Below are 17,831 nucleotides of genomic sequence, written 5' to 3'. Positions count from 1 at the left end.
AATACTCATATCATAGCCCTTTTCAAGAGCTTCCAGCACACACTGTATATTTTATGTATAGAACAATTTACACAAGCTGCGATCCCAGCAAGAGGCACTCATGTTGTCTGTGGCACAGAGACTTCCTAATTACCACCAGTCAAAGCATTATTAATAAATTGATTTTTACCATTTGATGACAAGCAACAGCAGACATGATTTCTACACACGGCCATAGTTCAGGCTGATGTAAATTATTGCGCTTTCTAAAACACTGTTTTATAAATGGGATTACTATACATTACCAGCATGAAATGTAAATGGACCGCTGTTTAAATGATTTAGCGTGGAATGACATTACACACTGAGAAGCGAGATCTGAACTAATCACTATCATTACTCTCATGCCTCCTGCCAGTCCTTTTCTAATTGTCCCCTGGGACAGTAGGAGTAGGAATAATAAAAGCAAAATTAAAAAAGCAGGATATTTAACTGTATATAACTGAGCTGGTCAATGAAATATAACGATCTGGACCTCTTAGCTGAACAACTGAGAAAACTTGCATCACCCTGGAGCATAACGAGCAATTCATGCCCAACAAGTCACACGCCACGATGGACCTCAATGCACAACCAGCATGTAGAAAAAGGTCCAGAAATTGTTTCTCATCTGAGAAATCAGTGAGAAATCCTCATGAACACAATGTATTATCGTATGAGGGATTCCTTGGGTAGCGGATTCGACAAAAAAAATGTGTCAGAAAGGTGTACAGTAAGTGCACAATAATTCCAACATTATGTGAGCTTCAACAATTCTGCTAAAAGACCAGGACCAGTTATAAAATAAACAGTGATTGTTACATAGAATCACTGGGAGTTTTACATTATTACATCATTTATGCATTAATTTATACCTTATGTACACACTATACATTATTTTAAACTTAGGATAATAATTGCAGGTATCCTAAGCGAAGTTGCTTGAGAGGGAAGAGTGTGACCTACTGGTCCTCCAACAACACTTTCATCCACAAAGTTTTCCTTGGATTTTTCTTAGAGGTGTTGTATCCAAGCACTGACCAAGCTCAACTTTGTTTAGCTTCTGAGGTAGCTCATGAGATCAGGCTACGAGGTGGTAACACCAATATCAAACATACTCAATAACCTAAACTTAACTGTGGATTGAACCCTATCTTAGCTCTGCTTAGTTAAAAGTTGTATTAATTATTTGTATCATTTTTTTACTTTGGGACGTTTTATGAAAAATACACTTACATCAAACCAGCTCAACATTTTTTCAGTGTACTGCCTAAAAGTTCCTCTACAAATATTTTCTAAAAAAATCTAGTATATAAACAGTGCTTCCTTCTTCAATCATGTTGGCCAGTTAAGAGCAATCAGATGAAGCTATTTTGATAAGAAATGAATGACAGCAATGATAGCAATTGCTAGACTGCTAGAAGGAGGATTAGTGCTTAAGACTGACTCATAATTTCACATACTCTTCAGATAGAAGAGTATTCTCATTTGTATTAGAAGATACAATGTAGAATATAAATATACGATAGAGAGATTACAAGGTTCAAAAGAGAATGACAGTAAATAAGACATTTAATATATATTTATGGACATGAAAAGGAAGGGGATTTCCTGTTCTGCTAGTCTAGTGGGTATGTCATCCCTATATTCCCTTAGCAAAAGAAAAATGAATCCTGCTAAGAAGGAAAAGGTGAAAGAAACACAACCTCAAGGAAATAAGCTCTACACTATACATTTCTAGAAACAAACAGGAGACACCACCATATTCACGTGTAATCACTTTTTGATTTTAATGAAATTTCAAGATCCAGATTACCCAGATGGATAAAAGAAGAAATTTTAAGCCCTGCACTACTTCATGAGGTCAGGCATGAATTTTAATTGCATTCACCTGCCAGTGTTAAGCTTCAGTCATGCCATTCCTTCCAGCCAGCCCTGGCCTACAGTGGGGATCTCTGTGTCCGGGGATGTTTAACTTGACTGGCAACACAATCCTCCCGTCCTGGAGTGTGCGCGGGCCTTTGTTTCCTCTCTTTGAGGCCTACAGGGAGCTGTGGGGACCAGCTCTCTTTGCCACTGTTTCCATAGCAACTCAACACACCAGGGGCGGCCTGAAGTGTGATAATCAGGGAATTCTGCTCAACAGCAAGCCTGCCTCCAAAACTGTATACATTTAAAGAGAGAGAAAAAAACCTCGTTGTTATTTTTATTCTGTCGTTCCAACAAAATAATATTCTATAGCCGAGGCAGAACCAACACCTCTCATGTGCAGAATATTATTGTCAGAAATATATGGTAAGATTCAAAGTGATGTGCACACCTCCAGCCTTCAGGCAATCTCCAGCTGGCCTCGTTACTTGACTCCAAGATAGGTGCCATGTCCAAAACTCATTTCTAGACATAATGACAGCACTCCAGCAAGGAGCCTTTGCCTAAGCTTAGTATTGCATTGTATACCACAAAGCTACACGTTAGCATTGTATTGGTGGAACCCTTTCAGTTAACTCCTGTTGACTTCATTCGCTTCTCCAGTCGATTGGCGAAGCATTAACCACTGCAATCCAGTGATGTAATCCCCTGTCGTCTAACGCTATGTGTTACAGAACCTAACCTGAGCAGTTTTGATAAAGATTGGATAAAAAAAGGTTGAAGTGCTTTAACATGGCTAAGTATGCACAGCAAAGACAAAACTGAGCAAGAGCAAAATCCCAAATCTGTTCAAGACATGTCAACGTACATTTCACTGACACCACTAAACGATGCAAAGCCACATGAAATCCAACCTATTATAACTTGTTTGTTGCGATTGGAAATCAAAGATTTGGCAAGTTTAAACTCTGCTTGCTGGCCAACAAATACTGACTATCTGTAAATTCATTTTACTTACTAATTAATCCATCTCTCAAGTTTCTACAAACGTGACATAAGGAGGCCATCTGAAAAATGCAGATTTCAGGCTTGGTAAAAGCTCACAGAACTCCAGAAGTCTGGATTTCACAAGGATTCTTTAGTGTATGCCTTTCTTTTCAGACGGTCACATACATGAGATTATATTACAGCATAAAAGTGATCCAAATCCTCTGATAAAGTTTTCCTTCAAGACAACGTCAAAGTGTAATTTGGTCTCAGAATATGTTTGCCATTATAGGGAAACTGTCACACAAAACATTCATCTTTATAATGTAAAGAAGCTATGTCATTTTCCCATGTTTATATGATAACCGCATATAAAGACACATTAGCAGCTGCAGTCCCTTGAAAAACAGGCAATAGGACTGCTAGTGGCTGCTGGGAAAGTGATTCACTGCTCTGTCCTTCTTAAAGAACATGTCTTTTGTACAGACCTTGTTTCCAATTGCACTTGTCACTAAAAGTTTTAAGTAAAGCGTGTTTAAAAATTGCAGGAGCAAAAAATTGTTTTTTGGATTACAGGCTGGTGCAAACATTTTTTCAAATGGCCGGGAAAGACTGGCACTCACCCTTGGCAGAGTTATGCAGTGCAATGCTCACAAATCTACAACTCAATTCCTACCTGTTTTGCCAATAAGAATCCCACAGGCTGATATCTGGTTTATATATATATGACGACTTTTCTATTATTATTTGCTTCTGAGCATAATATTAAACAGTGTTTCTTTCTCTCAGTGCTTGCTTAGATGCAAAAGCCCAAGAGCACTTGTTCCTGTTCGCCCTGAAGGCCTGGGATATACTGTAGCTTGGCTTCCAAAATATTTACCTGCTCCTGAATTTCAGTCTGTTGTGAAGTCTCATCCTGTACATTATCAAGTCAAACCAATTTTTTTTTTTAAATCGGCACTTTAGAGCACTCAGCATTTGCATCACAAACTAATCCTGTTAACTTGTGGCACCCAAAGGAAATAGGGTGCAAATCAAGGAGCTCTGTTTCCATAGTTACCCACTATTTTTTATGATTTTTCTCTGTCCTATCACTTCAAGTGAATACTACTGCAGCAACGCCGTGATCATCACAGCCATTATACTGTTGTTTTACTGATCTGAACTGGTATAAAGCTTTATACTACAAATGCCGTGCCATGTGGTATAATGTTATATGTGGGCAAAATCAATATGCCCACTGTTGGGCATTGCACTGTCATTTACGTACAGTTAGAGCATAGCCAGAGATACTGTATATTTTATGTTTGTGAGGGATCTTATTTAAAAACAGCAGGCCCAATGGCGAGAAGATATGAAAGGTGTCAAGAGTTATTTGCCCCATGATAAACAAGCCACTCATGGAGCACAAAAGTAACATGAGGCTGGTCACCAATGAGCCTTCAATGGCTCAACTGCAGCTCACCAATCACAGCCAACGTCCAACCAAACCAACTGGCCTGCTGGCGACAGCCCTGCACTCAAAAACATGGCAGGTTTTGCCTAGTTGCTGTGAACATCTCAGCTGGTGCATTTACCACATAGGTGCACTCACTCTACTATGTAACTCTCTAATTCAAAATGTTGGTCACATTTCTTTTCTCACTCTGTAAGAAAGCCAGTGTCCACAAATTATGCCCTTACTCTATTGTTAATGAAATAATCTCCCATTTACTCCTTTAATATGATAGTAAAACATGATTTATTACCAGAAATGATCTTTCTGGAAGTGAACTTTATTTGACTCAGGCATCCATCAGCAAGGTCCAGGTTTCAGTACTCATAAATTCATAATGATGTGCATGTGCTTTCAAGAGTTTTCAAGACTTAGCCATGTACAATATAACATCAAGATTCAATGAGGAAAACAATATTTTGTTCTATTCCTGGTAAAAAGAAAAAAGTGAAGCCCAGGTGTGCATTACTTCAGATAATAACAGCAAGCATTACTCACATCTCCCTTTCGACGCCTCAAAGACTAGACATAAGCTTTCTTATGTGAAAAATGGTGAGAATAAGAACCTCATCCATCAACACCCCATTCAGTCAGCATTAATTTAATAAAAATAAATTTAAAATAGCTGACCTTAGAGTTTAAATAACAAACTCATGTGACTAGACAAGGTCAAATGGGATTTATGAAAAGTACCAGCTAGTGCTTGCCTTGTATACCACAGCAATGAATGTATTTAGATTCAGATGTAGTTGACTTCATGCAGACCTTCATGGTGAAAATCTATAGACTGAAATCACTGCTGAGAAAACACTCTCTTTTGCAGCAGCATTAGTAATGCAACCCAATGTTTTCCTTAAACTGTAAAACTGATTTAGATTCTTAAAACTTCAGAGAGAAATAATGGAGGAGGAAAGAAGATTTATTTCTCAGCAGTAGGCAGGATAATAAACAACATTATTTCACTCAACTGTTCAATCAATACTAGTTTCACTGTTCATTGCATTCAAGAGTCCTTAATTTCATGATAAATCCAGAGGATATCACAGGAGTCCATCCAACTAGAGACTAACAATGAGACCTGCTGCCCAGCGCAGGCAGGAGAAATTCTCAATTTCAACTACCCTCAAATTCATACTTAAGAAATGCCTACAATTGTAGTTATGATTTTAGAAGTAGTACCCTATGAAAGATAAAAGACCACATTTACTCTGGATGAATTTCAGTAGACCATGCTTTTATAAAGGAAGGTTTTGGATTATTTTTAATACCGAATTGCACCTCAAGAGAAAACAAATTAGAATTAAAAATATCTTCCCTTCACAGCGAGATATTTATTCACTGAAAGTACCCACAGGGCAAAGTTGATTCCAGCTTAGTAGAGATATATTCCATCCAGTGCTGCCCCCAGCTTGCTCATTAACCACAGTTGCATATTAATGTTCTAATCTAAGAAGGTATATCAGTATACCTGAGAAGTGACTTCTCCCTTGTTCAGGGCTTGTTCACGTACAGTAACAACCTGCCATGAAAATGCTGACCCTCCTGAGATACTCTCTGGAGCCTGAAGGCAAATCTGTAGGGCCATTTTCCCAACTCGAGAAAGCAGAAAAGTAAGAAAACAATCCTGTCTGGCAATGAAGCAATGTGTAACGAGCCCTTGTGGTCTGCACTTGGAGATCCAGGATGGAACCTAAAATGAGCAGCCATTTTTATTCTTGAGAAGTTAACACAGCTGTGAAGGTCTTCTCTTTTCTGAGATTACTGCAGGTAAAAAGGAGCTTTCTGTGAGGCCAGTTAGCATTACATTAGCATTTTAAACATCAGGCTTTTTTATACTCTGACTCACTTCTATACATTACGCTGCCACGCTAAACAGCTTGTCCCACATACTTCTTCTGCATTCCAGATAAGAAGATAGACTTTGTGGAGTAGCAGAACATGTTCAGAAACAAATGTCAAGAGCAAACAATTGAAATGTCAATCAAAATTGCAGATTAAAACAGGGATTTGATGTTACAAACACGGTAAAAAAACATTCCTGGCTTTCATCAAGGTAGGTAATATTAGAACCAAAATCAAAATACTCAAATATATAAAAATGAAAGAACAATGAGCTACTTACTATATGCAGAACAGTAGTTTTATAAAACTACTATGAAAGTACAAACATTGCACAATACTGGGGTTATAATTGCTCAGGATATGAGATTTTGAGTCTTGTATCTTTTGCTGTTGTTTGGGTGGACTTAAGAAGATTTTTGAAACTTTAAATGCTCGATGCGTCAGACAAGGCAACAGATTTTCCAATTCAATTTTGAAGTGTCCTGAACTAAAAGTAAAAGTTTTGAATGAAAGCCCAAGTCATTTTTCTCACTAGTAATGCAGTACCTCCTACAGAGGACACTAATGCCAGGATTAATTTAAAAACTTGCTTTGTTTTTTTCATGTGTGCCCATTGACTAAGAACACATTGGAACATTTTCCTGGTCATCAGCAGTTTTCTTTTTGAGTGGTGTCTATAGAGGTGGGTGGGTAACATTCTGCCCACAATATAGTGATAAAAGTAAACTTACATCTTACAAATAAACAAAATATTCCTATTTGGGTTCTGAATACTCATCTTTGAAGATTGAATCTAGGCCAAAAAAACTGATCCCATTTTGTACAAATCCTTTGACTAACCACCAATGCTAAAAATGATACATTTCTATCCAAAACTCCCATTACCCTTCCTCATAGAGTTGATACCTTGATCTGGAATTTCCAGCAACGCTGCCTTAATGAAAGCTATGTATACAGTGGAAACAATGAACATGAATCTCCCTTGTACTCAGTAGGTTGTGTAAATTCACAGCAGAATGGCCTATACATTGTGCTAAAAACTCAACTATTAAATGACTCTGCATCAGCCGTCTCTTAAGACTCTCTTAAGAGTGGACTTAAGACCACTTTTCAAAGAGTAGTCTGTTGAGAAGTCTGTACTTCTACTGCCTAGCACAGCTTCTAAGAGGAATCAAGCAGTTTGAGCTCAACATAGGATGTCAGACATATTTAAATGTATGTACTGTATATATACTGTACTGTATATCTATGGATTTCAAATTTTCTATAACAACCAGGAAGAAACAGCTGGGTGGGACCTCAAAAGCTGGTTTTTAATGGCCACAGATTTTTACACTACAAAGGGGCAGAATTGAGCACCACTCTTTGCAGTCACCACAGAACCAAAGCAAAATGAGAGTCAAAATCTGCAGCTGAACACCTAGAGGCACGACTTCAAAGCCGGGCTTCACAGCAAAATGCTTCGCCTTTGTCAGCTCAGCTAACAGCAGATGTAAAGAGACTCTGGGAACTCAATTACTGGACAAGACTCCCGCAAGAGACTGAGTCAGCCACCAAGGTGTTAAGCAATTTATTGACCAGGTCCAGCATTAAAATACTATAAGTGCAGTCATTTATCTCCCCGGCATTTGGAGACATCAAACAGCACCTGAATTGAAAACCTTTTACTTCCCATTGCTGTACATTAAAAGGGAAGCTCAGAGCATATAAAAAAACAACCCAGGCAGAACCTTTACAAGTCAAACAGAAAAGCTCAAAAGCGTTCTGCAAGAAAATATTCCTACTTGCCTCTGCAATGGGGAAGTGATGCATATTCATCACAATAATGAATTTGAAGAGGCATTAAAAAAACAAAGATTGAATTCCCTTTGTATAAGAATTTCAGCTTTCCACATCTCCATACCAGTGGCAAATGCAGCAGAAAATCACAGCAAGCAAGGCCTGCACGCACACTGCTGCTCAAACTGAGTCTCTCAGGGGGAAACAGATACTAACCCTGTGGCAGAAAGGCCCAGGCTGGGTTTATCATTGTAAGCCAGACTGATACAGCTGGTTTATACCTTAATTTCACCCTGCAGAGAGTTCAGTCAGGAGAACAACCACCAGGAGCTCTCCATAATGCTCCAAAATGACCAATCTTGCAGGAACAGTATCTGATAGTGGCATGGAAATTCCATTAACGTTTTTGAAAAACAAATTCCAGGGCACCAACTTCAAGCAGGAGGAGGCTTTTTTTTAACACACACATAGAATCAAAGTACAGACAATCATCATGTGTCATCTCCCTCCTTGGGAGGGGCTTTTTTTTTTATGATGATCACAGTGCTTCTGCGATTCGGGCCATCAGGGGGGTGGGAGGTAACCTGAGTCAATGTCTTCCTGGCATTCCTGTGCCCAGCTGAGTAGTCAGCACTGTGACTCAATCTCAAAGTTCTAAAGCCAAGATGACCTTAACCCATATCATAAGCTCAGCACCATTAGGACTCTGACAAATAGCCTTCTCAGTCCAATAACACCATCTGCATCACACGCAGGTTTCTGTTCTATTATGGTAAGAGAAAGAAAAATCAGGAGAGCATGCATCTAGGTTTTTAGTTAGCAGTCTATTTACTTCTGTCAGTGGCTGTACCTTATCTTCAGTCCCTTTTGCTGTAATGTAATGCACTCTTTCCTTTGGCCAAACTGTTTACACCTGGCTTGTTAGGTTATTTCTGTTAGTACAGTACATCATTATGTGGTTTTCCTTTGCTTTCTCTCCACACCTGAAAATCTCCACTTTGCCACGTGACACAATTACCATAGATAACAGCTTTACTTTTTAATTAGAAGGTTGTAGCTTTAGGACCTGTTCCTTTTTCTGTAATTATTTTTAAAATAATGAATTAATTTAATTGCCCAACAAGGTTCATGCCATCAATTAAATATGTGCCCTATTCTTCAAGTAATGTGAAACTATTTTCACAGCACACTTCTTAAAAAGCAAGGGACAACCAGCCTCTATCATAATTTTACTTGACCGTTTGCTTGATTAAACTAATTCATAACTGAAAACTGTTTCTTGTTACAATTATTTAAAATAACAGAAGCAGAGGCCATTCCATTGGCTGAGGTTTTACCATTTATTCATAATCCATCAAGTATTTAAGTCAATTAACAAAATTATTAGAAAATGGTAATCACTCCTATGATATACTCTATAGGATATCCACAGTGTACTTTCAGAATACTCTCAGCAAATATTTATTGCTTTACGGCTTTTTTAAAGATTTTGATTGGTTTTGAGAACAGATGGATATATTTCATCAGCTCTATACATAGTTAAATATCCTCTATGCGGATTTCACACTTGTCAGTTGTTCATGAATGCAGATAATTCAATGTTGCTGATCAAGGCTTCTATGTCATTAATTTTCCATTTGAGAATTGAACCAATTAGAGTGCTGTCACAACCAAAGCAGATATTTCCTATGTTATCAGAGAGTTGTATTTTGAGATTTCCTAAGCATATCCATGGTAACATATCACTTTTGGGAACTCTACTGTAGCTTGAAAAAAAGCGATATTTTAAATCTTTTGTTTTTATTGTGAGACAAAAGGAAACTTTCCACTTTCAAACATTTGGGTACAGTCAGAAGGTAGAGGCAGGCTGAAAACTCTTCCCTGAAAGAGAAATTAAATTTGACAAACCAATCCCCCTGCAATTTCGACCAGAATAATTGTCAAGAATTCTCATTATCTCGATTTTCAAAACCACAGCTCTCACCATCTCCCTCTCTTGGACTTCGGTCTCCTGCTCTGCAGTACTTCAACTTTGTAGATGTATAATGATGGGGAAAAAAAGATTTGTAAGGAGGTTGTTTTTTTCACAGCTCAATTGTGAAGAAAATATAAGTTGAAATAGTATTACACTTCACTGGCAGAATATAAGCTATCCACCTAGAGATGTTCTGTTTAAAGGATAAAAAGACAGGAACAAAGGTCTCTGAAAAAGCTTGGATAATGAAATATTTATTAAATACATTAAGCTGCCTCTGTTCTATGTCCTCACTTAGACTCATTAAACACTTACCCAAATGAGGAACTAAGGGGTTTAATATTACTTCTGCCTAGTGATATAAATTCATGCAGTCTTAACGGTAGTAATTCAATTCAAACTACAGGATGGAACAAGCCAAGTTTTTAGCATTCTTCTTTAAATGAAACAAAAGCAAGAATTCAAATGCCAAATACTGAACATGTAACACATTGTAACATATGACGCTGGCCACAAACCTCCTCAGTCCTTGCCAAAATATTGTATGTCCTCTGTATCCTATTTTTCCAGTGGCAGAAGAAGATTAATTAAGATTCTTATCATTTTAAATAGAAGGAAAAATGAGATATTACCTACTCTTGTTAACAACATATCATTTTGGAGAAGTATTTCTATTGCACCAACAAAAATACGTGGTACATAATATACATATTAAAGTAATGTTACAGAACATGTACGTAGAGTGGTGGTACAGTGTTTCGACTGATAATAATATATATAAAGAAAATACAATTACTTTCCCTCTGCTCTCCCAAATCGTCTCTCACAAGAAAGAGTAAACTAAGCGAAAGGCCAGGTCAGCAGCAATTGCAATTTTTACATCACTTTAATTTAGAAAAGTGAAAAAAATCTTATTAACTCAAGTACAGGGAATGAAAAGAGCACCTGATTTAGAAACCAGTCTACCACAAGACACTAAGCAGAAATACTGAATTCTAAAGTAAAGAGATATCAGTATGTTTGCTATAAACCTGATAATCAGAGGTGAACAGCAAGAATACAAGTAGAAAGCCTCTTGATATTGCTGCCTTAGGAAATGCAACATTTGAATAAAATTTGCATCCTGAATTATAGTTAATTTTATTCCAGAGTAACCAGAAAAAATCTGCCAACAACAGGAAAAGAAGCGAAAACTCTTCACACTAAAAATGACTATCGAAAGGTCACAGCCTCTTCGGAAACAACAGGAAGCGAGCATCTGAAGCTGTTGAATTACAGGTCCACTTCATATCAGAAGAAGCAAAAAAAGAAATAGAAGTCTCAACACAACAAAGACTGTGGCGAAGAAAAGCGATTTTGAGCTGACAATACTTAATTACCCCATTGAATTGTACACTTTGAACTGAAACAGCGAGCTGAGCTTAACGCATAGAGAACAGCTAATCAATATCTTTATCTTAAAGATAAAGGTCTGATGGCAGCCAGATCTTTTCCACTTGCTGCTGGAAAAAAAAAGGAAAGGCATGCTTGACCCACATAAGGAACGTTTTCTCTTTAACACTTCTAAAGCAAAAGCTAAGTGAACTAAAGCAATTAAAAAAATGCCCAAAGCAGCACACAACACAGGGGAGACATAGTGACAGGGAATAGGAAGTTCAGAAACTGAAATTGCCCTTAAGACAAAAGAAAAGGCACAGTTCAAAACTACTGCCACCCGGTGGAGATGTGTGAGCATGAGGACATCAGAATCACACCTTCAGGGGTCATTTGATTTGAATGTTTTGGTTGAAACTAGGTTTTCTCCCAGTTGGTGGTTGATACTATACATTGACATCACTCTCAACAGCTGCTCACAAACTGTACTGCATATATGGCAGAGTCAAATACTGTATATCTCTAGACCCGCAAGTCTTCTTCAAACTCAACGCCGTCTCGGAGAGACAAATCCCACCACCGCACTGAATATTTTATGCTCATCAGAACTGAATGGCATCTGTCTGCCTCTTGTCTCCCAACAGCGCCGAAAACCTTGGCATACCACTAACTAGTGCCAGTCCTCAGGCACTGCACAGTCACTGATCCACAGCTTGACAAGGCAAATCAGTAGTGAGTGAGGCTACAGGCTGCCCCTGGCTAATCAGAGGCAACAAAAGGTCCTGAGAAAATTAAAAAGGCTGCTTAAACTAACCACGACTATAGTACGAAGCGACAGAATGCAGAAGCAGCCACTGATACAGCTCAGACAGATCCCTGGGTAAGAAGATGAACACTGACAATTAGCATCAGGCATGCAGGATGGAAATCACCTGCCTCATATTCTGCAGACTCTACTATGATCAAAAAGGTGGTACCTTTTAAACGCAGATAGAACAGAAGTGTCAGTAGCATCACTCGGGCAGGTGACGTTGCCTCGTCCTTTAATCACAGCCCTCCTTTCATTTTAAATATGTTTCCCTTAGGTGCTGTCCACTGAAGCTTCCTTTCCCCTCTCTCTGTGCAGCTCAGTTTCAATGGCTGTCTAGCAAGCTGGCATTCCTCTTCCTTTTGGTCCTATCTGGAGCATGCTCAGTATACACCAGTGCCTTGTTAGATTATTTTCTGAGGCTCCTGAAGCAAGCCCATTGGTAGGGGGATTCTTTGTTTAACTGATTTATTTCACCACGCTTACACACATCAGTGGGCTTATTAAAAAGGATCCACAGAAACCCCCCGCACACTGGATGCTGTGCCCGGATTAAAACAGCTGTGATAACACAAAAGCCCCACTAGATGGTGGTCTTGAATAACATTCAAACCAGCAGTCACACCAAAGACTAATGATCACCTAAATGGATTGCTCACAGTGGTGATGCAGCAGGTAAAGGCGACTAACTAACGTATCAAAGACATCAGAGCACGTTTATGCAAAATATAGTAAAGTTGGTATATTGTCTGACTGCCTGCTAGTTTTTTCGTTTACCACCGATTTTTCAAAATTACACCTTGTGCATATCTCCTAGAAACAATACCTCTTCACATATGCTAACATAACCTTTATTTTTCAGAATACCTATCTTGCATTAAAAAATCCCATGGTACAGTACATCCTCCACACAACGAAAAACTGGAAGAATCAAAGAGTTTAGGACATATTTTAACCTTATGCCATTGTAATTCCAGTCAACTGGCTATCACTGTATCAACGCTGTCTTTCCCCTGCAGGACTTCTGCTATCTAGACTCAGATGTCTCAGAAGGTTTTCAGATTCAGATATATGCAGATGCCTAAGGGAGACGCTATCTCAACTTGTCAATCCTGAACATGTTTTACACATCAAGAGAGAATTCACAGATCAGATTAAGATAAAATGACAAACACAAACTCAAATTCAGGATGAAGGACTGTATCACCATGAAGAATCCATTGCAAATGGTTATCTATCACAGCAAACACTGCTGCAGACAGGGCGTAGATGAGGAATCATCCAAGTCAGATCCAGGAATAAAGAACAAATTCAGAAATATCCTTGGGCTCAAACATTGCAGTATTCTGAGCATATGTGCTTTACAAAACACCACTTCAGTAAATAACTAGTACAGCACTGAGAGGAATCCCCTAAGGTTCTCAGTGCAGTTTCCATACCATGGGGTTAAAACTGAGCAGTACATTGTTTTCTGCTGCTTTTTGAACTCTCTATTTTCATTCTTAGTCAAAACTACCAAAATAATTAACACAGAAAAACAACAGAGCTGACTTAAAAACATGTCTTTCTCTGCTTAAATGTCAAAAATATTTTTCTCCAAAAGGCAAGATTTCTGGGAGATCCAATTAGTCAGTGCTAATCTAAATCATGTGTCTAAATCACCCCAGTTCTTGCAAGGAACCTCTTTCCAAAATAAAATACAAAGGCTTTCTCATACTGTACCTCTGAGGTAAAAAGCCCAGACCTGCTCTTGAAAAATGACAAATACAAAACACACTGAAGCAATAGAAATCAGGTATTTAGTCGATGTCAGAGACTATTAAATGCAATTAAAATGTGTTGGAGGGTAACCTATTTGATTAATGTTTTAAATAGGTTACAATGTTAGAATCCATCCTCCAGGCTTACAAAGAAAACTGAGGGCAGTGTAGAGAGAGCTGTTTTAAACAGAAAATAGAAGACATAGTTTTACGTTACAGAGGTTTACAAAGAAGCTTAACCTTGATTGCAACAAAGCCTTCACCACAGGCAAGTAATTGTCAGCCTTGCTAACTCAATTTACAGAATACAGATTAATGAAAGTTATATAAAATGCGGGGATGGGGTCTGAATCATGCTCGTTCAACAGCTGGGAACCCGTCAGTCCGGGGGCTGGTGCTGTTCAACCTTGGTAATTTGCAGTTTATCTTCAAGGGAACATGGATAGCGATGAGAATATGTGTGCAATTGGTTGGAAAATGAAGCAAAGCACAGTGAAACAGGAAAAAAAAGACCAACTTTCATTTTATCCATCTGGTCAGAGGGTGAAGTGTGCCTCAGACACGTGCCTGGATAGCTCTTTTTAGTTTTTAGAGCTGGTAAAGACACATACATTGCGAAGATGTAAGCGGTAGTGGCCAGTTTTTCCCAGTTTTATTATACAGTCATGGAAAGATTAAAAGCTAAATTATAACCTTTTTACCACCTGAGCCTGAAGAGAAGGTATTAAGGTTCCTCATTTGTTTCGTTTCTGAAAGGCTTGTCTGCTTATTATCACTGTAGCTGGCAGTAGTTAAGCCACCTTGGTTTCCTAATTAACACAGCAGTATATTTCTGTTAAAAGCTATATGAACCTGTGTCTTTCTGATTCATACACTAAATGGGATCTGAGGCAGATTAATAGCTTTGCAGGTGGTCTGAGGTCAAGACCATCCTCAGCATCAGATTGAGTGGTTGAGAAAAATTGGAAAGGGGAGGTGTTGGTCTAAATACGACTCACAGTTAAATGTTAAATAGCATTCCCTCTCACTGTCTGCCATGACTGCAATCCTTCTAAGTTAATTTCAGCAAACAAGACCAGTAACCATGGAGACTCTACCCTCTGTCTCTACTTAATAAAAGTAGGAAAATGAGATGACACCTTTAATGCTTATTACTTTTATAATGCTGGGAAGATTTCAAAAAGGTTAAAAAACACCTTTCTGCATATATGAAGAAACATCACACTTGACTGGGCACTGACACTCTGACTTCCTATAAACAAATGCAATAAAATATTAGGAATGATAAAGAAAGGTCAGACAGGGATCACAAGAAGTTTTTAACAGTTCATTAAATGTCTGACAGCTCAGCAAGAAGCCACACATTTCTATGGAAAATCCTGTGCCTTGTGGTGCAGTACCAGCCGAGAATAGTGACTTGATTTGGAACTGGGAGAGAATAACTCTCTGCCCTGCCAGACTCCATTTGCACTTTTCTTTTAGAGAACAGGAGAGATTCGATTTGCTAGGAAGTCAAAAACAAAATCCTAATAATCTTACAAAGGTTACAAAGTCCATAATTTAACATTAAGCTTCATGTCTGAATCCTGAAAATGAAAAAGAATACATTTTATTTAGCCCCTTTCTGTCATCTGATTAACCTTTACAATATTCTGTATTTTATAATGCATTTATAGTGTATATAAATGTGTACACTTCCAGAGCAAAACAAGAAGCTAAAGATGGGGCTTGTGAGTACAGAATTTCCTTTCCTGAGCTGTTATCCCCTTGCTTTGTCCCCAGTAGTGCTGACTGCCTCTGTCTTGATTTTGACCTGCACTGATAGTTTACTGCCTTGCTCTACTTACTCTAAACAGCAGCTAGGTGTTACTGTGTTTAAACTGGTCTCCCAATACTATTTTGTTCCAGTTCAAAAGAGGTAATTCAGGAAGCCAGAAAAGAGGACTGTAAATTGACTGTTCGCTCCTGGTATGCATATCTCATTGTATTGCTTTAATAGTATTAGCTCAAACTTCATCATTCAGCTTAGAATTCCACACTTGTCTAATTCACTTCATAACAATGTACTTGCAACGCCCAGATATAACCATGATTGTAACCAATAGAACAGTCCTTCGGATGGACTGCCAGTGCTTTTGAGGGTTTTGAGTGCTTGCATTGGGTTCCCTTGTAGTCTTCTCTCTAAAAAATTGTTTTAAAAAGATTTTTTAAAATTCAACTCTTTTAGCCAGTGTTGATCATTCCTTTGGGTCCAGTAACGTACTTGCTAGCTGTTACATATTGAATAGCAAATTTCTATTCAATAAAACTTACTGTCTCACTCCAGTAGCTACCAATTGTGAGTCAGTGAGCTAACAACTACAAGGCTTTACTATAATTTTACAGCTTCAGTGTGGTTTATTTACCTCCAAGGCAGCTAAGCAGACAACAATAACACAAGCCTCACCTGCACTTTCATAGACTCTTTAAGGCCCTAGCGCTCCTGGGTTTGTCAGCTTAACTCTTTTTTTTTTGCAAACATTTCAAGTTGCATTTGCTTGTGCAGGCAATTTTTAACTGCTGCAACAGGGAGAGGAAACCTTTTATTAAGATGAAGGAATTTACTAAAGAAAAGTAAGGCTAACCTATCCTCACCAACATCTATGTTTGTTCTAAATCTAACAATACATTTCCATTGTTCCTTCTCCATCAGAGGCAGTCCCACTTATTAATGATATCCCTTAGGATTTCTGACTTGCTGACTAAGCATTATGTTATTTACCATGACTTTTCAGGACATTTGTCTCAAGTGGAAATATACACATCATAGTCAATTTGACTTGCAGAAAACAAATATACATTTACAGTAATATAAACTGAACATCAAATATTTAATTAACATTTATTAAAGACTTGGGTTCTGTGGGTTTTGTGTTGTTTCACGAATCAACATCTATGTTTTTTCTTTAGTTATATGATTTTAACATCATTACCTGTATTACACACTTCAACTTAAAAATTGTTTTAACTTAAAATAGCTGTAATTCACCATTCATCTGTATATAAATCAATAAGTTCAAATAATATTGAAAGCTTAAAATCTCAGAGTTGAGAGCCTGGGTGCTATTTATGGGAGGGGATATGATTTCAGTTTACACTGAAATAATGCTCAACATCCCTAAAAGCACTGCTGGAAGATTATAGTCTTCTCCAATTTAAGCCTTAGTGGAGCTCAGAAAGGCAGTATTTATGGCACTCTGAAAGTCTGATCTTTTTTTCCTTTGAAAATCTAGGTTTAATCTAAGTACACAGCCAGGAGAATTTGAATTATTTTGCTTTTGCTTATCCAGTCAAAAATGTTTGTTTGTTCAGTGAATTCCTCCCTTTCCTGGCAAAACATTTAAGTCTCTTCACTGTGTCCTTGGTGTTCAATTTAAAAGAAATGTAATGCATCTTAAGCCAAGTACTGTTTAACGCGAGTTTCAGAAATCAAAGACTTGATTGAACAGAGAAACGCAGCATTAAAAGAAAAACCACCTATTTTTGCCAAATGTAGCACAATAAATTTGCCATCCGTGCCTTTAATTTTTAAAAACACAGTTTTCTTTTTTTCCTACGGTTTCTAATTATACAAAGGGATTCTGTTAACTGGCACAGCAAGAAAAGTCAGATGCCTTCCTGTGTAAGGAAAAAATACACTGTGCTAATTAATACAGCACCCAGTTCTGCTACTTTGCTGTACTACACATCTCTCAATGTTATATCTAAAAATAGGATGTGAATAAGTTGATAATAAGTACATGATGAAAGATGTCAATAGCAGTTCTCACTTTACTCTTTTGCAGACTTATTATCATTGTGGTTTGTTTATGCTTTTCCTACCATTCCTATACCCATTATTATTTGGATGTACTGTAGAATAATGATTCCCCATAATGGTGTATT

At 37.9% G+C, this 17,831-nt stretch overlaps 1 protein-coding gene across 5 annotated transcripts in view; it reads right to left on the bottom strand.

Moving 5' to 3' along the window:
• Positions 1-17,831, bottom strand: part of prkcz (protein kinase C, zeta) — a 161,451-nt gene that overhangs the window by 60,140 nt on the left and 83,480 nt on the right. The window contains exon 1 of one of the 5 annotated variants that reach the window (XM_015337184.2): positions 12,317-12,528. The exons of the other annotated variants lie outside the window; for them this stretch is intronic. Within the exon in view, the coding sequence (XP_015192670.1) occupies positions 12,317-12,353 (37 nt within the window). The 5' untranslated portion in view covers positions 12,354-12,528. Of the gene's footprint in view, positions 1-12,316; positions 12,529-17,831 lie in introns of those variants that run through there. 5 annotated transcript variants of the gene reach the window in all.

Source organism: Lepisosteus oculatus, chromosome 25, assembly GCF_040954835.1.
Source record: "Lepisosteus oculatus isolate fLepOcu1 chromosome 25, fLepOcu1.hap2, whole genome shotgun sequence".
Classification (NCBI taxonomy): domain Eukaryota; kingdom Metazoa; phylum Chordata; class Actinopteri; order Semionotiformes; family Lepisosteidae; genus Lepisosteus; species Lepisosteus oculatus.
This window is presented reverse-complemented; position numbering and strand designations above follow the sequence as displayed.